The sequence below is a fragment of the Oryza sativa genome, chromosome 5, assembly GCF_034140825.1.
Source record: "Oryza sativa Japonica Group chromosome 5, ASM3414082v1".
Classification (NCBI taxonomy): domain Eukaryota; kingdom Viridiplantae; phylum Streptophyta; class Magnoliopsida; order Poales; family Poaceae; genus Oryza; species Oryza sativa.
Genome location: NC_089039.1, coordinates 11,740,650 through 11,762,836, shown reverse-complemented (window position 1 = coordinate 11,762,836; position 22,187 = coordinate 11,740,650). Strand labels below are relative to the sequence as shown.

Genomic DNA, 22,187 nt, shown 5'->3' with positions numbered 1-22,187 from the left:
AAGCACGATAAATTCTTCCAGGGTTTCCCGCGAACCGGTCCTTAATCGCCATGGGCACAACTAGCAAAACCATGCACCCACAGCCCACCATGTAGTGTATTTTAATAAGCCAACACCATTACGGTGGCACTAATCCAAAGCTATTGCCAAAAATCAAAGTCTATGCTTTAATGTGATTCCCTTTTTGTGTACTAGTAGAACTAAGCATGGCTAAGCATTTCCTAAACCAACATCTAGTCATTTTAATACCCGAGTTAGCAATGGCATAAGGTAAATAATAATATGGCTGAGTAGTAGGACCCATCCCACGTGATATTGTAAAACGATGCAATATTTAATAGAAAAGCGGGACATTTGTAAATTGGGTACAATATGATCGATTATAATGCATGACTTGCCTTGCTCTCGCACTGATGAGACCACAGCAACGTCTTTGAGAAACCGCGGATCGACGAAACGGCCGAAATCTACACGACAAACAAAGCACACAAGCAAAACAGGCTATAAGACTACTGAAACAGGAAACAAAACTATTTTTAATGGATTCTATGCATTTTTATGAATTTACTGAGACTTGAATGGACTTAATCGGAGCTCGGATGAATTAGATATGATTTTTAGAAGATTATCTGTGTTTTTACTAATAAAGAAAATGCCTTAATTAATTACTGCGCAATAAATCTCCAGGGCTGACGTCATCAAGGGAGGGGGCGCCGACATGCGGGCCCCACTCGGCAGCGGCTCAAGGGGAGAGAGAGGGAGGGGGTACTGGCAGGCGGGGCCCACCGGGCGGCGGCTCAAGGGGAGGAGGTGGCACCGGCCGGGCTCGCCTCGGCTCCAAGCCGGCCGGCCGGTTAGGCGAGCGGCGGTGGCAAGCGGCCACCGACGGCGGCGACCGGCGAGAAGACGGCGGCGGCCGGCGACGCGCATGCGGGGAGCGGCGGCGCGCGCGAGAGGAAGAGAAGGGGAGGGAGTTCTCACCGGGGTTCGGCCGGCGCAGGAGGAGACGACGACGAACGGCGACGGTGAGCGACCGGAGGGCGACGGCGAACGGCGGCCGAGCTCCAGGACACCCTAAGAGAGGAAATGAGAAAGGTTAGAGGGAGAGAGGGTGTCCACGCCGAGCGAGAGCCATGGCCGACGGCGGCGGCTATGGAAGGGCTCACCGGCACGCGACGAACGGCTGGCTCCGATGACGGAATTCGACAGAGGAGGGGTGGACGAGGTAGCCCTCGGCGGTGCGAACCCGAAGATGACGACGACGCGGCTCGGCGGCGGCGAGCGGCGGCCGGAGGAGCGGGAGCGGCGGCGGCGGATGGGTGCGCGGCGCGGGAGCGATGCAGAGCACGAGAGAGTTCGGCGAGATGGGGAAAAAGAGAGAGGGGGTGGCGGTGGAGCTTAAATAGGGGAGGGGGAACTCGGACGTGGCCGGTAGGGGCGGGATTCGCCGGCCGACGTGGGGAGGTCGAGAGAGAGAGTGGAAGGGGATTCAAAATTGAATCCGCCCCTTGCGAGCGCGCGCGCGAGAGCGGGAGAGGCGGGGGAGAGGGCGGCGACATGGGTGCGAGGTGGGGGCGCGGAGTGGAGGCGTGATGTGGAGCAGAGAAGGCGGCGGCGTGGGGCGGTTGGAGCTCCGGCTCCAACGGCTAGAGGAGGAAGACGACCGATAGGTGGGCCCCACCTGTCAGCGCCCGAAGGAGAGAGGGAGGGAGAGAGGACTTTGCGGAGGGGAGGAGAAGCGGGCCGGCGCGGGAAGGAATGGGCCGACGGCCCAAGAAAAGGAAAAAGGAGGAAAAAGAAAAGAGAAAAGGGAAAAAGGATTTTCCCAGGGATTTACTATTGCACTTTGCTTATTTTAATTGGTTAAAATTATTTCCAAGGCTCTAAAAATTCCACTAAAAATCCTGTTAGTATATTTTGACATGTAGAACCCAAGAAAAATTCCACATGCCGATTTCGATTATTATTTGCATTTATTAATTAAGGATTCAACTCTAGGTTAATTCAACAATTTCTTTAGGCGATTTATTTAACAAACTTTAAAGCTAAAAAGGGGAACTTCAGGGCGTGACAAAAAACGTCACATCCTGATGTCCAATCCACAAAACATCTTCGCACTCATTGATCAGAGTTGGATAATACTTGAAGTGAAGGCTGAACTCAATTACAGCAAACATTGAGATATCCAGCACACTTCTCCACTCAAGGCATGGTGCCCAATCCATAGATTGAAGAGTCACCCCCTTACTGCTTGTAAGATCTTCATAGAAACCACCAAGTCTATGGTTTATGTTCCCTGCTGTCTGATTCACCAAGGGAGAGATCAATCTCATGCATCATCGATGGACGATGGCACTTCCATGATTTAGGACCGCATGGTCGGCTACATCGGCAGAGACCCCCTTGAACCATATGTTCTCCACAGCTTAGATGATCGCGAGTATTTGGGATCCAGCTCTTTACTTGAGGTGAATGTGATCGAGGGTGCTGTTGAAGACGCACGGGAAGACGGTGAAGTCCAGTTAGGAGATGAACCCCATGGACCTCCTCGAAACCACGAATCAGCTCGAATCCCTGCCGAGCACTTACCCAGAGTTGGTACTCTGCTACGACAGGCTCCATATGAACCAGTGACCTAACCATATAAGAATGCATGGATAAGGCAAATAGAGTCTCGACGGTAGAGGACGAAATCCCTCGTCCTCGTCCCAGCAATGATGGACATCATCGCCCCCGGAACACATCGCCGAGAAGAGCAACTCGGCAGTCGTAATCTTCATGAACGTCAAGATCTGGATAACGTTAACGTCGACAATCATCAACCTCGTGCACATCGTGCTGAGAACAAACAATGGTACAACGGTCACAACTAGAGGGATCACCATGACGACTAAGACCGGCAAAGTCATCAAAGCCGTCAGGACAACAACGATCGTGATCGGAGAACTTGAGACGACAATAGACGACAAAATTTGCGATCCTCTACTCCATGAAGGGACCAAAGCCGGGACCATAGAATGAGAGGTCGTACTCCCGACTACGGAAACCCTTCGTCATCCTCCTCATCGTCCCAAGGTGGATCACTATTGGTATTTCTTAGCGACACTACTGAAAATATAATTCCCAACAATAGCACTAGAAATAATCCTGATATATTATGGTTACAGATATGATCCGCAAGCGCACAGATATACCATTATAGCATTTCACCCGAGAGTATTCCAAGGTATCGAATTTATTTTATCCCAAGGGAAGATATGATAAGAGAGAACTATGCTAACAATTTATATATTACTTATATACATCAAAGTCTATGCAGGGGTTAATTCCGTTCAAAGGGTAGGGTGACACGTAGAAGAAAGAACTAAGATATTCTCACTAAAATATAGTCTAAGCTAAGTAGAGAAAGAATAAGAAATGTATCATTCCTGTACTTCTAGTATACATACATCTTTAGTCTATACTAATTACTATACAGTCATGCAACCAATACCCCATACCCAGTGTCCTCCTAGTGTTTCGAGAGACCACCCTCGGTTGACGAGTTCCTTACGACAACCTGTCATGGCCATCCAACTGGGGCTAAATACGGAGGAGTACCCTCCCCAAGAAATTGTACTTAGGATAATATACACATGCAGAGGACACCCGTACTGAGCCGTCACCATCGGCGGCCAGCCTCTGAACCACTGTGTAATACCCCCAATTAATGGTATCTAATAAACTAAGCACCACGCTTACATTACTAAATACTACTCTACATCCTTGCAACCGACATAGAGCAACCGAATATTCGGACACTAAACCCACACCAATACACCTATCTGGAAAGCTAGTTACACCCAAGTATATAGTAAAGTCAGCACTCAAATAATATGAATGGAATAAAATACCAAAAATGTATAAAGAAGAATATTCTATTAATTCAATAAGTCTTACAAAAAAAGAGATGAAAGCTACTAGAGCCATACCAGAAATCTCCTGAAGACTCGAGGACTATGAAGACTATTCTATTTCCTAATCCACTAGCACTAGAAGTACTAAACTAAACTTGAGAGAACTCTTGATCTTCTTCTTGACGTGTGTGAGGGACTGAATGAGAGGAAGGGTATTTATAGGTGGAGAGGTGCCTTGGGAGTGTGGAGATGCTCCAAGCATCCTATGAGCATCTTTGCTCTCCTCATGACAAGTGACATACTCAAGCATCCAAAGAGCATATTTCATCTCCTCTTGCCATGTGTCCATGACGGTTTCTTAAGATAGAATTAGCTCCATCCATCATAAGATGCCGGTAGTAACCACCTGGCCGAAGATGGGCTGGATTGGGCCAGCTGGGGGTTTGGCCGAACACTGGCTGGCTCCCCTGGCCCACAGCCTTCTTCAGGATGCTGACATGTGGGCCCCACTTTATGGTACACCATGTTTTGGCTCAGAATGATTGCTCATTTTATATGTTGTAGCTCAAAACCATGTGAGTCCATTGGCGCAAAATATATTCACATTTTTTACGTTCATTCTCTCCCAACTTTGGTGGCTGATCACCTCTCGACGGCTTCCGGTTAATTGTTCGTTTGTTTTCCGTCGATTCTCCTCCATTCATGCGTGCTTCTTCTGCATACATGTTAGTAGCATAGCACATAGTGGAAGTAGATATTTTATTTGGGAATTATGCATTGCAAGCATAGCTAGTCTTCATATATTGGGTAATAATGACGGTCGAAACTAGTCAATAACGACCGTCAACAATCACGCAGATCGTGAGGGTGCTTACCACCTTTCATACCTGCAGTGAGAGAGCACAGGTGGAGGCTGAGATTCGTGGTGAGGAGGCGGCCTGGCGTAGCGCGGGCGGGATGGATGTGGTGTACACGGAAGGAGGCGGCCATCGTGCGACCCAGGCATGACGTGGGTGTGGCGCGGCTAGGGGTACGCGGTACACGAGAGGGAGGCGTGGTTGGCTAGGGTCGCGACGCACCTGGGAGGAGCGCACGGCTGGGTGTGGTCTGTTAGTACTGTGGCTTGGGCTTGGAAGTTGTAGGCCTAGATCGAACAGGTACTAGGCAATGAACAGTACCGACTGGAAAAGAAAATGAAGGAAAGGAAAAGAGAAGATGGAGGGGCTAATCTGCAAAATGGCTAGGATTGGAATTTGAATGGAATTGTAGTGCTGTAGCTTTGGAATTTTGAATTTTATGAATTCAAATATTTCACTTAAATTTGAATTATTGATTTTACCACAAATGCATTTGTACTGGGTGAAGTGCTACAGCAGTATATCCGTGCGCTTGCGGATTTTATCTATAAACATAAGAAATACCAATAGTGGACATAATGGAGTTGGGTCGACCCTAGTTTTAGGGGTTGATCGGCTTCTGGGTTAACCGTGACATATGACGGGGCTGCCCACCTTAGTTTAGGGTGGGGGTGAGTCTAGCAAGTGAGGTGCGTTTGGTCAGGGGGAGTTATGCGAAGGTACCAGTCACAATTTTCTTTTTTTTAGTATCATGGTGGTACTTCGGGGCATGGCAACCTGTATAGAATCATGTCTTGTGGATACAGTTATACGCCTTTAGCTAGAGTAAAACTATTCAAACAGCCGTGCTCACGGTTATGAGTGATCGACCAACTTTGCCGTTATTAGTCCCACTATTAATTAACTTGACTTAATGAATTGGTGTAGTTCAGATGATTTGGTTGGGCTTGTTCAACGTGGGGTAGCATTGTTCTATGGAGATTAATTTTGACTTAAATATGCAATTGTTTTTTACTATTTTCAATTACAAACTAGCTGAGTGGCCCGCGCAATTGCGCGGCTAGCACCTGAACAAAATCATATATTTTTTATATGATTTTACTTAAAATTTATTAAATAGCTATCTCATTGTCTTAAGACTTTGAAAGACCAAACCTTATCATCCTCGTGTTTCTAATTATATAGTTTTTAAAAGTCATACCAGTTGCTACCCCTTATGTCATCTCCTTCTTTATTTGCTTGCTCGGTCTACTACTATTTCTTTTCATTCTTCTTGGAACCTTTAAAAACTGGATTTTATAGTTTTTAGAGTTTATTGTCATATTGGGTTTCATTTTTATAATTTCTAAATGTCCCGTCAAACGTTGACATTATACTCCTCTACGTCCTGTCCACTGTCTCTTCTCTTTATTGACATTGAGATTTTAAAAATCGAACATAATTATCGTCTGGGTTCATTTTTTTACTTTCTAGAAGTCCCACCAAACCGTCATTGGCTTTGCCATTGTACTCCTCTACGGCTTGCCCGCTGCCTCCCTTCTTTATTGTCTTTGAGATTTTAAAATCAAACATGACTATCATTGGTTTTTTTTTACTTTTTAGAAGTTTTGAACCTTTAAAAATTGGACTTGTAGTTTCGTTTTTTATAATTTTTAGAAGTCCCATCAAACGATGCCACTATGCCCCTCCACAGCCCGTCCGCCGCCTACTCTTTAATTGTCATTGTGATTCTAAAAATCGAACATAACTATCGTTGGAATTTATTTTTTATTTTCTAGAAGTCCCGTCAGCCGTCGGCGGCTCTGCAACTATACTCTTATGCACCCCGCCTGCTGCTTCTCCTTTTTATTGTCATTGAGATTTCAAAAATCGAATATGATTATCAATGGGTTTTTTTTTAACTTTCTAGAAGTCCCGGCAACCGCCTTACTCGTTTGTTTCACGGCCTGCCTGACGTCCCTCCTTTTAATCGTCATTAGGATTATTTTGTGTTTTATTAACAATTTTTATATGTCGTATCAATCGCTACCGCTCTACTCCTTTATAGTCATGTTACATAATTTATCTCGTCATGTGTTTTAGATGGTCTTTTCTTTCAATAATCTTTATTTTTATAAAAAATTTTAGTTATTTATAAATTGTATTCCAAATTGAAATCTTATTTTTTCTAATTTCAATTTTTTTAAAAAAAATTAGTTAATGTCGTATTGTGTTCTTTTAATGTTTTTATTTTCTATCAGTTGTTTCAAAATTATATTCCTACTTGAACTCTCTTTTAAATTTTCTAATTTTGGATATTATTTTATTTTTTATTCTAAATTTTAATTAATTTCGTATTGGGTTCTTATATGGATTCTTCTTTCCATATTGCTTATTTTTAATTCTGAATGTCAGCTAATTTTAAATTGTATTCCTACTTGAACTCTTCTTTTATTTTCTTTTGCTAATTTCTGATTTATTTATTTTTATTCCAAATTTTAATTAATCTCGTATTGGGTTCTTATATGGACTCTTCTTTTAATATTCCTTATTTTTTAATTCCGAATTTCAGCTATTTTTAAATTGTATTCCTACTTGGACTCTCATTTCCTTTTCTAATTTTAGATTTTATTTTTTTTATTTCGAATTTTGATTAATCTCATATTGGGTTCTTACATGGAAACTTATTTCAATATTGCTTATTTTTAATTCCAAATTTCAGCTATTTTTAAATTATATTTCTACTTGGACTCTCCTTTCCTTTTCTAATTTTGGATTTTATTTTTTTTTCAAATTTTGATTAATCTCGTATTTGGTTCTTATATGGACTCTTCTTTTAATACTCCTTATTTTTTATTTCGAATTTCAGCTATTTTTAAATTGTATTCCTACTTGGACTATCATTTCCTTTTCTAATTTTGGATTTTATTTTATTTTTATTTCGAATTTTGATTAATCTCGTATTGGTTTCTTATATGGAAACTTCTTTCAATATTGCTTATTTTTAATTCTGAATTTCAGCTATTTTAAAATTGTACTTCTACTTGGACTCTCCTTTTTTTTCTTTTTCTCCGATTAATGTGAGAATTTCTAGTCCCCACAGCGAACGTGGTGCCTCCTTTCAAAGCTGTTTTAATAATATAATAGATATTTACAACTGTATTTATGCAAATAGCGACAAACCACTATTCGTCTCCTCTTACACAAAGGCATCCTTGGTATAGCTTGCTAAGTACGGTGGTTGTACACAGTTATACTATATTTACTTTTAAGAAGTTTAGTTCTTATGTGCTGAAGACAACGTTAGAAGATCAAGGCTTATATCTTAGTTGAGTTTTGCTTGTGGAGCGGAGCTGAAGCCCCGCTAGAATCGTCATTTTCCGATGTTGCTTTCTTCTTTAGCGTAAGGACTAAATATATATTTAAGCTTTATTTACATTTGGATAAGTATGTTAATTTATCATTTTATATACGCTAGCTCGATTCCTCGACAAATATTACCCTAGCTGAACTTTTGAGCGTGACATCTTTCAAGTACATCCTACCCCTCCCTTGTATGTATCCAAAAATTGATGTCCTCATCATATACTCCATAGATTTCAGCGTTCACAATAACCATTCACGACGTTTATTTTTAATACATGGCGTGCAAATGGTCTACTTGGACTTCGTAGTCGTTTCAGTTCATTTTTTTTTAAAAAAAAAGAACTTAAAATATTGTTGTTATGGATTAATAACAGAGTTTAGGGGTCATAAATCCCCCATTACATCGCCTTGCAAAGCAGCACATCGAGGACAAGCATAAGACAATCCCTTTGACCATCGCTTTGAAAGGAAGATATCTGAACTAGGCAAGCAAACCCTCTTGGTGAATACGTGCAGCAGTAATAGATGAAATCGACAGTAATACGCTGCTACGTTTCAGTCACCCCTGGTGCGAAGCAAGAAGACGCTGAGTTCCTGCTGGGGGCTGCCGCTGGCTGTTCCGGGAGTGATGAGGTGGTACGACACGGCGTCCTTTGAACCCACGACTCTCTCGTACGTTGCCCTCATGTACAGCACATCTCCGCCGCCGCCGTCCTCGCTGAACCCCGTCGACGGTAGCACCCCGACGCCGGTCGTCGTCATCCTCATGCTCTCCAGCACGCGGCAGTCCTGGTCGGTGGGCCGCCGCCGTACGGCGTAACCCACGTCCCGCCCATTGCAGGACGCCTTCCAGACACTCCTCGAGCCGCCGCCGCCCGTACCGGCGTTGTTGATGGTGTCGCCGTCAGCAGCACCGACGACCACCTTGCCGCTGGAGTGGTGACATTCGAGGGCTATGCGGAGAAGGCCGGAGCCCATCTCGGCGGCAAGTGACAGCATCGGGACGGAGAGCTCGAAGAGGAAGGGAGGCGGCATGGCTGCGTCGCGCTGCACGCAGAAGGTGACGTGGCCGCTGCGGCGGCCAAAGATGGTGCCAACGATGATGGTGCAGTGCTTGCCGTCTGTCCTCGTGACGACCGAAGCCGCCGGGTCGATGATGCTCTCGGACTTATGCTCCTCCTCCGTGTGCTGCTGACAACGCCGGTCCTTGCCGCCGTTAATGCTCTCCGGGAAGGAGAAGCTGAGACGATTCTTGGCGTCACCGCCGGACGGCTGCTTAGCGGAGGGGATACATATGGTGAAACTCGCAAAGCAAAGGTATTTGGATGCGGCCGTCTTCTTCTTCATGCTGCAGCTACTCCCTGCCGATCGGCTTTTCAGTGCAGACCTGCAGATGAGCAGACTTCTATATATGATGTTGGTTCGTCCAATTGTCTCAACTCCTTGTTTGGGGCCTAGTGACAGATGTATGGGCGTGCAGAGCCATGTAGCCTGTAGGTAGTATAGAATAGAATGTTACTCAATTGTTACTTTCGGCGTGTCATCCCGTGGAATCCTTTATTGTTCTGTCCGTTTATTCGTGTACAGATGCCAGATGAAATATGGTTTATCTACACACACTATGCGGCTTGTTCGTCGTTTCTACTAAAAACAAGCAAATAATCACAGGGGGGTTTGGATAGATTAAGATGTAGATGAAGTCAGCACTAGCATACACAAAATGAGAAAATCATTAACGTATGTTTAATTGAGTTTTAGTTATTACAAACTTAGAAAATAAATTTATTTCATATTTTAAACAACTTATATATAGACACACTATTTAGTAATTTGAAAAATATACTAGCAAAAACCGATATTAAATCTATATCATAATCAGAAAAAACGTAGCGATAAACTAATTGAGTCACTGAATAATTAATGAAGTCTAGACGGTGTGGTTGGTTATCACGCCCATAGAAGTCCCTACTTCGCACAATTGCACCTGATCACTCTCACATATACACACCTTTTACCTTATAGAAATGAAAATTTTATTTCTCTTTTTAAAAGTTCATCCATCCATCCATCCATCCATCTATCTATTATATTATTAAAACAGCTTTAAAAAGAGACATCACGTTCACTATAGGAGCTAGAAATTTCCACATTAATCAGAGGAAAAAAAAAAAAGGAGAGTTCAAGTAGAAATACAATTTAAAAATAGCTGAAATTCGGAATTAAAAATAAGCAATATTGAAATAAGTTTCCATATAAGAACCCAATACGAGATTAATCAAAATTTGAAATAAAAATAAAATAAAATCCAAAATTAGAAAAGGAAAGGAGAGTCCAAGTAGAAATACGATTTAAAAATAGCTAAAATTCGGAATTAAAAATAAGGAATATTGAAATAGGTTTCCATATAAGAACCCAATACGAGATTAATCAAAATTCGAGATAAAAATAAAATAAAATCCAAAATTAGAAAAGGAAATGCGAGTACAAGTAGGAATACAATTTAAAAATAGCTGAAATTCGGAATTAAAAATAAGGAATATTAAAAGAAGAGTCCATATAAGAATCCAATACGAGATTAATTAAAATTCGGAATAAAAATAAATAAATCAGAAATTAGCAAAAGAAAATAAAAGAAGAGGTCAAGTAGGAATACAATTTAATATTAGCTGACATTCGAAATTCAAAATAAGCAATATTGAAAAGAAGAATCCATATAAGAACCCAATACGAGATTAATTAAAATTTAGAATAAAAATAAAATAATATCTAAAATTAGAAAAATTAAAAGAGAGTTCAAGTAGGAATACAATTTTGTAACAACTGAAATTGAAAATAAAAAGAATAAAAACATTAAAATAACACAATACGATATTAACTAATTTTTTTAAAAAAATCTGAAAATTAGAAAAAGAAAAATAAGATTTCAATTATGAATAAATTTATAAATAACTAAAATTTGTGATAAAAATAAATATTATTGAAAGAAAAGACCATCTAAGACATATGATGAGATAAATTAAGTAACATGCCTATAAAGGAGTAGAGTGGTAGCGATTGATACGAGATATAAAAATTGTTAATAAAACACCAAATATAATCCTAATGACGATTAAAAGAAGGAACGTTAGGCAAGCCGTGAAGCAAACAAGTAAGGCGGTTGCCGGGACTTCTAGAAAGTAAAAAAAACAAACCCCATTGATAATGATATTCAATTTTTAAAATCTCAATGACAATAAAAAGGAGAAGCAGCGGGCGGGGTGTATAAGAGTATAGTTGCAGAGCTGCCGACGGTTGACGGGACTTTTAGAAAATAAAAAATGAATTCCAACGATAGTTATGTTCGATATTTAGAATCACAATGACAATAAAGAGTTAGCGGCGGACGGGCTGTAGAGGGGCATAGTGGTATCGTTTGATGGGACTTCTAAAAATTATACAAAATGAAACTACAAGTCCAATTTTTAAATGTTTGGAACTTTTAGAAAGTAAAAAAAAACAATGATAATCATGTTCGATTTTAAAATCTCAATGACAATAAAGAAGGGAGGCAGCGGGCGAGCCGTAGAGGAGTACAATGGCAAAGCCGCCGACGGTTTGGTGGGACTTCTAGAAAGTAAAAATGAACCCAAACGATAATTATGTTCAATTTTGAAAATCTCAATGACAATAAAGAGAAGAGACAGTGAACGGGCTGTTGGTATTTCATAATGACATTACTAGAAATATAATTCCCAGCAATGGCGCAGAAATACTTCTGGTATATTATGGTTATAGAGTTTATCCGCAAGCGCATGGATATACCATTGTAGCATTTCACTATTGGTATTTCTTAACGACATTACTAGAAATATAATTCCCAGCAATGGCGCAGAAATACTTCTAGTCAATTATGGTTACAGAATTCATCCGCAAGCGCACGGATATACCATTGGAGCATTTCACCCTAGAGTATTCCAAGGGTATCGTATTTATTTTATCCCATGGGAAGATCATGTAGAGAGAGATTGACTAATAGTTTATATATTACTTGTGATAATCATATTCTAAGCAGGGGTTAAGATAATCCAAAGGTAGAGTGACACACAAGCATTAACAACTTATTCTCATAATAAGTGATCTAAGCTAGGTGGAAAGAAAAGAGAAAGAGAATTTATTCCTATACTTCTAATATACATAGTATACATACATTCTAGTTAACTGATATACTAGCTAATACCCTCTATCCGATGCCCTCCTGGTACTTCGAGAAGCCACCCCTGACTGCCGAGTTCCTTAAGACAGCCCGTCATGACCATACAACCGGGGCTAAATAAGGAGGAATACCATCCCCAGGGAATTAACTTAGGATTATATATAGGCGCGGAGGAATACCCGTATTGAGCTGTCACCATCAGCGGCCCACCTCTCATCTGCAATATATAACCCCAAATAATGATATCTCATAATCTAGACATTACGCCTAAATTACCAAATACTACTCTAATATCATCGTCATGACATAGAGCAATTGCATATGCAAACATTATACCCGCACCAAAGCATCTCCCAAATAAGCTAGCCGTATATTCAGTATAACAAGAACATAATGTAAAGTAGGTACACATATACTCGAAGAGTATTTCAGTACCATAAATGTATATAGAAGAGTATTCTAATAAAAGTATAAAGCTTACAAAAGAGAAGAGAAAAGCTGCTAGAGCCATACCCAAACTCTTCCGAAGGCTTCCGGACTCCTGACTCCTATTCTATTTCTATTCCACCAGCTAGATACTACTAAACTAAACTTGAGAGAAATGAGAGAGCTATTGCTTGAGGTGTGTGAGTGAAGTGAGAAGGTGAAGTCCTTTTATAGCTGAACTATGATGGTTGTGACGGTTGGAATGGTCGGTAATACTCTCCAACCGTCATTGGGGCTTCATCTCAACCGTCCAGCCAAAACCTGGATCCAACGGATGTGAGGGAGGTTCGGCCGAACCTGGGGCCGACCCAATCCAGCCCAATTTCGCTGGTGGCCTTCTCCATTGTTCTTCTCCGCAGACTTGTGAATTTTGGCCCCATTCATCGTGCCAATTCTGAGTTCTTGGCCTATTCACACACAAGACTGGTTCTCGACATCGTCCGATTGATTTATCGTCTGAGTTGATGTCGATTCTCCTCCACTTTAGTGTCATTCCCTGCAAGAGGTTAGTATACCTAATAGTAGTGGAAGTTTATTATTCTAACAGATTATGCATTGCAAGCATCACTAGTTCTCCTCTATTTTGGTAGTATTTACGGTCGAAACCGTTCGATAACGACCATCAACACAGGCCGTAGAGGAGTATAATGGCAATGTTTGATGGGACAACTAGAAATTATAAAAATGAAACCCAACTTGACAATAAACTCTAAAAACTATAAAATCCAATTTTTAAAGGTTCCAAGAAGAATAAATAGAAATAGTGGTAGATCGAGCAAGCAAATAAAGAAGAAGATGACCGAGCAAACAAATAAAGAAGAAGATGACCGAGCAAGCAAATAAAGAAGAAGATGACATAAGGGGTAGCAACTAGTGTGACTTTTAAAAACTATATAATTAGAAACACGAGGATGATAAGGTTTGGTCTTTCAAAGTCTTAAGACAATGAGATAGCTATTTAATAAATTTTAAGTAAAATCATACTAAAAATATACATAATTTTGTTTGGGTGCTAGCCGCGCAATTGCGCGGGCCACCCAAAAGAGTCCAAGTAGAAATACAATTTAAAAATAGCTGAAATTCGGATTTAAAATTAAGCAATATTGAAATAAGAGTCCATATAAGAACCCAATATGAGATTAATCAAAATTCAGAATAAAAAGAAAATAAAATCCAAAATTAGAAATAAAAGAAGAGTCTTACAATTTAAAAATATCTGAAATTCGGAATTAAAAATAAGGAATATTGAAATAAGAGTCCATATAACAACCCAACAGAAGATTAATTAAAATTCACAATAAAAATAAAATAAAATCCAAAATTAGAAAATAAATAAAAGAAGAGTTCACGTAAGAATACAATTTGAAAATAACTAAAATTCGAAATTAAAAATAAGCAATATTGAAAGAATAGCCCGTCTAAAAAAACAATACGATATTAATTAAAAATTAAATAAAAAATCAAATAAAATTCAAAATTATAAAAAATAGAAAAGAGAGTTCAGGTATGAATAAAATTTTAAAAAAAATGAAGTTGGAAATAAAAATAAGAAATATTAAAATAAGTCTATATAGAACACAATACAAGATTAACTAAAATTCGAAATAAAAAATAAAAAAATTCAGAAAATAGAAAAATAAAAAGAAGAGCTCAACTAGAATAAAATTTATAAATAACTCAAATTTGTAATAAAAAATAAAGACTATTGAAATAAGAGATAAGCTAGAACACATGGCGAGATTAATTAAAATTCAAAATAAAAAATAAAATAAATTTCAAAATAGAAAAATAATTATAAGAGTTCAAGTAGGAATATAATTTATGAATAAAAATTATCGGAATGACAAATAAGCAATTTAAAAGAAAGTCCATCTAGATCACAACGATGACAAATGACAATAAAGAGGGGAGAAGCAACGATGACAAATGACAATAAAGAGGGGAGAAGCAATAGGCCTGTAAAGAAGTAGAGTGCTGGCAGTTGATGGAATATCTAAAAACTATAAACAAAACCTCAAATAGAATCCCAATAAAGATTAAGAGAAGTGACGATGGGCATACCGTTAAGCAGCATGGTCATGACGGTTAGCGGGACTTATGGAGACTAAAAATAAACCCCAGTGATAATCATGTTCGATTTTTAAAATCTTAATGTCAATAAGGAGGGGAGGTAGCGGGCGGGCTGTAGAGGAGTATAATGGCGAAGACTTATAGAAAGTAAAAAAGAACACAAATAATAATTATGTTCAACTTTTAAAATCCCAATGACAATAAAGAGAGGTGGTTATGGACGAGCCGTAGAGTAGTAAATTGGCGATGTTTGATGATACTTCTAAAAAATTACGAAAACAAAACCCAACAAGATAATGAACTCTAAAAACTATAAGGCCTAATTTTTAAATTTCTAAAGATAAATAGAAGTAGTGGTAGATGGAGTAACCAAATAAAAAGGTGTCAAAGGAGTAAGGGGTAGCGACTGGAGTGGCTTTTAAAAGCTATAAAATTATTAGAATCACGGGAATGATAATTTTAAATAAAATCATGTGTAAAAAATAGATAATTTTAAATTGATGCTAGCCACACAATTGCGCGGGCCACCAACTAGTTGATTTGAAAGAACACAAAGGAATGCGGATTGTTTAGTGGGTTGATTTTCTCGTGGATACTACTTTTTCGGTGGGGTGTTCTCTACATGGGATAGGTTTTTTTTTAAGTGGCTGAGGAAGTACGATGGTGGTGAGGGAGTAGGACCCGTGCCTTGTCTGCTTAGCCCTTAGCCGTGTGGACAACTTCGCTTTTATAATAATAAAGATTACAAATAATATTACATGGAAAATTTATTCTAAATTTAGGCTAAGTTCAAAAAATTTGACGAATCTCGTCGAAATAAAATTATTTACTTTTCAAAAAAATATTAGTCCGTTAGTCAAGTATGAGTCCGTCACATATGATATCATCGGTGACGGGCCCATGTTTGGCCCTAGTTTGACTCATCTATTGGGTCAAGCATATCAGTGACAGGCTTTAGTTTTGGCCCTATTGAGATAACTGTCATCCGTGATTGTCAAATGTCCGATACAAATGACTTCTCACATCTGTAACCTTTGGTTCGTGACAGGATCCCTCCCCGACACAGATGAGGTTTGTTGCCCGATTGAGATGACCTATCCCGTGCTAGTGAGAGTCTCTGACTTGCATGTTAAAATGACTTACCTACATTTTATTCCCTGCATATACCTGTTGCTTGTGAATCATATTCTTAGGACCGCATGTTATCTAAGTTATTGGTTAATGAGAGATGACCCAATGATATGAACCTTGCTCTTAATGATGAATCCTTAGGAATTTTATAAAAAAGGAAGTTCATCCACAAGGCTAGAGTAGTAATTAATAACTTAGGTGTGATGTCTATGTTAGAAATTACCTTCGTTTATTGTGTGCTCCATGGAAAGTGAGGTAGGCAGCAGGTGGTGGCAGTCATATATATCCTTCGTATTCCTCCACGTTCGGATACATCATAGAGCTGAAGGTCGGACTCAGCCTGGAAGACCAGGGGAGGGCCGATGCCCGAAGCATTCGATTGAGTTTTACTTTTAACGTAATTAACTCAATAAAAGACATAGGAATTCTCTATAGCCAATTTATCCTAGGTTGTTGTTCTTGGATCGAATCCTGATCGCAGATAATACACACACGTTCCTCGTGTTCGGTACCATTGGAATACTTTAAGGGGAAGTGCTACAACGGTATTCCATGCGCTTACGGATTTATCTATGATCGTAAGAAATATCAACAACTACATGGATTTCTAGTCTCTGGATAGGGAATAGAAACCAATCTAGAAAAGATCAGGGCTATCAAGAACTTGAAGTCGCCATTAAGGCTTGAGGAGGTTGAAAAACTTACCGGATGCATGGAAGCACTCGGTCGGTTCGTAGCCAGCATGAGAAAGCTAGGCTTGCCTTTCTTCAACCTAGTGAAGAAGCACAACAAGTTTAAGTGGACAACAGTAACCGAAGAAGCTTTCCAGATACTTAAACGATATCTTGCAAATTCTTCTATTCTCGTCGCTTCGCAACCCAGAGGAGGAGCTCTTCCTCTACAATGTCACCACACCGTACTCGGCCAGTACTATTCTCGTTATCGAGCGCGATCAGGTTCAACAACCGATATATTATGTCACTGAAGTTCTTCACAATGTGAAGGCAATATTCCCAAATCCAAAAGCTGTTACACTGTGGTCATGTATAGTTTAACAAAATGTGAATTATATATATTATAAAAGTATTTCTCACGATGAATGTACAAACATAAATCTACATAAATCTTATGATGTTAAATTAATGATAAAAAAAGGTACAAATGTTTTTTATTTAGGATATAATAGAACGATAAGTAATTTGAAAAATGAAGGAATAGGATATATTTGTAATGTGTGCGTGCTTTAATGTGTCGCCAATATACTGATTTTTAGAAACTGTGAATGTGAGAATTCAATTGGAAGCAGCAATGACTTAAAGCGACACAAGTAATATCAAGAGGGAGCAGATGCGCACATGTACAGTACAGCTTCACATAACTCAAAAATTAGTAATCGTAAATAGTGGAGTAATACTAATACTAGTAGTATTAATTTGCATACTATATAATTAAACTCATCAGCTTTTAAGTGAGGCATGCAATAAAGTGTGCACTAGCTAGCTAGTGTGTATGAAGCATTAATTAGACGACGATCGATAGATCATCGGCATCTGAGGTCCGGGTTGTCGAGGAGCGAGTCCGGCAGGCCGTCCTGGAGGCAGTAGATGGGCGGGATGGTGGGCGTCTGCTGGAGGCCGTAGGCGCTCCAGCAGAATGGGTCGTCGACGAGCTCGCCGCTGAAGGGGAGCAGCTCGACCTCGGACATGGTGATGTTGGTGCAGGGGACGGTGTCGCTGCAGGCGAAGTGGATCGGGGCCGCGCGGACGTCGTAGGATCCCCGGACGTTGGCGTAGGAGACGTCGGTGACGTGCACGGCGGTGGACTGGTTCATGCACCGCTTGTCCAGGCAGTAGTACTGGTCGATGATGATGCAGTTCCGCACGTTCTCCATGCTCACCGTGTCGAAGTTGATCCCGGACACCGACCCCATCCCGCCCTGCCACGTCTTGATCCGCAGCCCGTTGTCCGAGTTCCGGATCACCGCGTTCCGCACCGTCACGTTCGCCACGCACGCCTGCGAGTTGTGCACGCCCAAGCTCCCGATGCTGCACATGCACCACCAAAACCAAATGGATTTACTAGAAAACTTTCGTAAGCTTTTTGCTTCTAAAATTTTCAGATTTGTGATCATCCGATCGTTTCGAGATTTGTGTATGAAAAAAAAATTGCTGAAAATAATTTTTTTACAAGTCACGCATAAGTTCCCAGTGCTAGCTAACTAAACTATAGTTAAATGCAAATTTTATATAAGTTGTATCGTAGTTAAAATGCAGTTTACTATGTAATTACACTTTAATACTTTAATTATGCTATAGTTACATCTAAAAGTTTTTTACTCGTAAAACTTAAACATATTTTTAACACTCCCTAATAATATATCAATCAATTATCTATCAGACACCTATGTCGTCATTACGTACCTCACAGACGTCTGAAATGCAAAACTGCAATGCTCTGTAGGAGTTATATGCTCCTATATATGCTAGCGTAAATTTTCCGCACTCATCTGTACTAAGCACCGGCAGCAGCAGAGAATGAAATCAAACACGGAATTTGCTCAAAATTGGATTCTTCTTAATTGTTGAAGGATTGTACTCCTAAAGGAAAAGGTGGTGTTCAGGTATGTCTATGCCTCCATTCTCTGAACACGTGAAGTCGATCATGTGAACTAAATTCTTCATGCATGTGGCCAACTTTTCTTGTCTCTCTCTCCATTTACTTCAGCATCTCACTCTTCCTGTGAGGACGTGAGTGACCAACAAAAAATTCTGGATGTTCTAAAAAAAAACTAAAAATTCTGGAAGTAATCTAGGACACCAGCGGATCATAAGGCAGAACAAGACGAGCAGAAACAAAGGGTGGACGGGTGGTAGCTAAGCTGATGCCGTCATGCGTTTTATACGCTTTGGATGTTTCTGACGCTTTGCTGCTTTCTCCTGAACCGTATAGTCAGGATTGCAGGTTGCCCCGTGCCCACATCCAAGCAACATATTGATCGCCGGCAACGTATGTACACAAACAAAACTGTTTGTGAACCGAATTTATTATAAATGAGAGAAGAGAGAACAACCAAAAAAGGAACGGGACCAAGTGATGCATAAGTTATTCTGCTTTTTTTCTCCCTCTTCAATCCAATATTAGAATTTAATATTGGAAAAAATAAATAAGTAAATAAAACAGATAGAGGAGAATAATGGGTTCTACCTACGTACCTTATGCCGTGTCCAGGGCCGCAAGAAACATTTTGAATGTCGACGTCGTAGCTCCCCGTCCCAATTGAGATGCAGTCATCACCTACACCGGCCGGAAGACATGTCATTTCCCATGTCACATTAGAAAAAGAACAACGTAAGGAAAGAAAAAAGGCGTCAATGAGAGTAGAACATACCGTTGCTGATCATGGAGTTGTAGATGGCAACGCGCTGGGTGTTCTCGACGTGGATGCCGTCGGTGTTGGGGCTGTTCGCCGGCGACCTGATGGACAGCCCGTCGACGCGCACGTCGCTGCAGCCGTCGAACCGGAAGTGGAACTCCGGGCTGTTCTCCACCCTCAGGCCCTCCACCACCAGGTTTCGGCTCATGAAGAACCTCACCAACTGCACCACCAACACAAACGACATAATTTTTAGATAATGAAAATGGATTACATATCCGGCACAACCATAAGTTTAATAAAAAAATAAAGATAAAAATAACACAAACGACATATGTGTCAACAATATGTATGGTGTCGATGAGCTAGCTAGCTAGTTTGTGCTCATGGTGATGGTGATGGTGATGCGTACCGTCGGGCTGTCGCACGGGCCGCGCAGCGTCGACCCGTTCGGACCCTGCACCGAATTCAGAGTCACCAATGCAAATTCAGAGCCAGTGTTGAGACGAGCGAGCTGGATGAATCGGAGACAAAAAAAAAAAAAGTGTTGTGCAGTACCCTGTGAGGCTTGCAGGGGAGATTCCACCAGCCCTCGCCGTTGCCCTCGATCGTGCCGGCGCCGCGCAGCGTCAGGCCGTCGAGGTTGGAGAAGACGAGCCACTGCCGCCGGTTATCCGACGGCGGCCAGCAGTCCGGCCCGTCCGGCGGCATCAGCACCCCATCCACTTGAAAGACGAGGCCGGGCTTGCACGGCCCGGTGAACGTGGTCGTGGTGATGGTGAACGTGCCGTCGGACGGCACCGAGATGACGGCCGACTCCACGGCGCAGGCCGCCCTCCACGCCGCCCGGAACGCCTCGGTGTCGTCCGTCGTGCCGTCGCCCACCGCACCAAACGCCCTGACGTCGAACACGCACTGCTCCGGCTGGGCAGGGATGACCGGGTCCGAGGGGACAATGCCAGGCGGCTGCGTCTGCTCGTCCGCCGGTGGGACCGCAGGGGAGGACACCACCGTGCCGCCACCCCTGTGCTGCCGGCCTCCTCCGCCACCGCCGCCATGCGGCTTCTTGTGGATATGGTTCCTTCCATGGACACCGAAACCACACAATGGCAGAAGCACAAGCGCCACCACCATCAACAACCGCGGCAAGCCCAACCTCGAAGGTCCTCCTCCCATGGCCGCCGGCAAACTCGAAAAACCGCAGCTCTGCTTCAAGAAACAGGGGGACAAAAGCGGCACTCTCTTGCTAAAAGCCTAAAAGCGAAAATTGTTTCAATGCGAGCGTGGCGTCGACGACGACGGGTTCGGTATACTTGTGAGCTCGTGATCTCCTGCTTGCTTGCTCTGGAGTCTGGGAGAGAGAGGCTAGAGGTTGAGACGTCTGCGCCCTCATGCTCGTGTGGAGACGAATGGGATGGAGAAGATGGCCACGAGAAGAGCGACACATGTCCAAAGCCCAGGCAATGAGATCAGTGCCATTTTGGGGTGGTGTTGAGTAGACTGCAGCATGGAGCATGGAGAGTGATCTCATCGCCTATCGCTTTCGTCACATGAATCTTTGCAGGTAGCATGTCGAAAAGAAAGACTTGTATAATCTTTGCTGGCTCAGTTTTTGCCGGCTCTGCAGTGAAAAACAATAATAAAAAAATAGGGGAGAATAACATATACTTGTAGAAATTTTCAAGTATTCATACTATATGTCTACTAGTGTGGTAATTGTTTGCCTAAAGCTTGTGGATTGGCTTAAATATGGCATTACAGGACATATTAAGGGGAAGGTTCCAATGACTCACGAGCTGTTGTCACGATCGTCCCCTACATATGTGATCTCCCAATGGCCATAAAGGTTCAGAGGAAGGGTCACAGGGCTAGGGCCTAGGACACAAAAGGTGCCCATTATAAGCGTCTGTTTGGTCTTCAGCTTCGATTAGGACTAAACAAAATTTAAATTAGCTTTATTATAGATTTAAAAATCGTTCACATGCACAGAATATTGGACCGTTCAAATCTGCCCTGAAGTGCAGGCACATTTGTTAATATATTGTGCAACTGGCCCTCAAAAGGACTGAATTTTGTGGTTTTTCGTCGGAGTTTATTTTACGTATTTATTTTTGAGTTGTTAAGGGTACGTTTACCAATAAATTATTTTTTAAAGTTGCTAATAAGCAGTATGGATGAGCTTAGGTATAAACGAATCATTGGGGTGGAGAATAATGTATAATCCGTTTTGGTGTAGGTGTCGCCCAATTTTAAGATTACACGTGTGCATGCTGAGGCCATGCTCCTGAGGTCATTTCATCCCTCTGATAATTTTCAAGCATGTATCGAGGACATACATGCAATGTGTGTTTGTGTTGATATGAGCATGCAATGTGTGTTTGTGGTGATAAAAGTATTTTCATGCTATGTTTAAGGATAGGTACCGTTTTACCTAGACTTTTTTACACAGCCGAGGTCGAACAGCATGTCCTTTTACATGGTACATTTTTTTAAGATAATGGAATATAATATCCCGGTCTTTACTCAAAAAGAGCTACAGCCAATTATTACAAAGTTCCACTCCAGAAGAGAGTGTAGTTCAAGACAAGTTGAACACACCAAACAGGAAAAAAGAGGACCCAAACTAAGAAAAGCAAAACATGTGGAGCTAGAAGGCCTCGTCAAAGCCTATGACTGAAGTTCGAAGCCAATACATAGACCCTTGACAATCCTTGTACAAAGAGGTTTCTCCAAAGTAGTGCCCCCAAGGAGGACGCAACGTGGATCGCCGCCACCGCTCGTTCGGAACGAAGCAAGGTTTTCACCCGGAGAATATGGTTAGGAAAGGAGAGGGGTAA

At 41.4% G+C, this 22,187-nt stretch overlaps 2 protein-coding genes across 2 annotated transcripts; both read right to left on the bottom strand.

Moving 5' to 3' along the window:
- Positions 1-8,435: 8,435 nt before the first annotated feature.
- LOC107276231 (protein MIZU-KUSSEI 1) lies at positions 8,436-9,475 on the bottom strand. The gene has a single exon (XM_015783558.3). It carries the CDS (start codon positions 9,443-9,445, stop codon positions 8,654-8,656), a length of 792 nt encoding a protein of 263 aa, XP_015639044.1. The 5' UTR covers positions 9,446-9,475; the 3' UTR covers positions 8,436-8,653.
- Positions 9,476-17,286: 7,811 nt separating this feature from the next.
- LOC4338287 (polygalacturonase At1g48100) lies at positions 17,287-20,804 on the bottom strand. The gene is made up of 5 exons (XM_015783328.3): positions 19,909-20,804; positions 19,763-19,807; positions 19,366-19,573; positions 19,190-19,271; positions 17,287-18,022 (listed from the first exon to the last, which is right to left on the bottom strand). Exons 1-5 carry the CDS (start codon positions 20,524-20,526, stop codon positions 17,518-17,520), a joined length of 1,458 nt encoding a protein of 485 aa, XP_015638814.1. The 5' UTR covers positions 20,527-20,804; the 3' UTR covers positions 17,287-17,517.
- Positions 20,805-22,187: the final 1,383 nt, after the last annotated feature.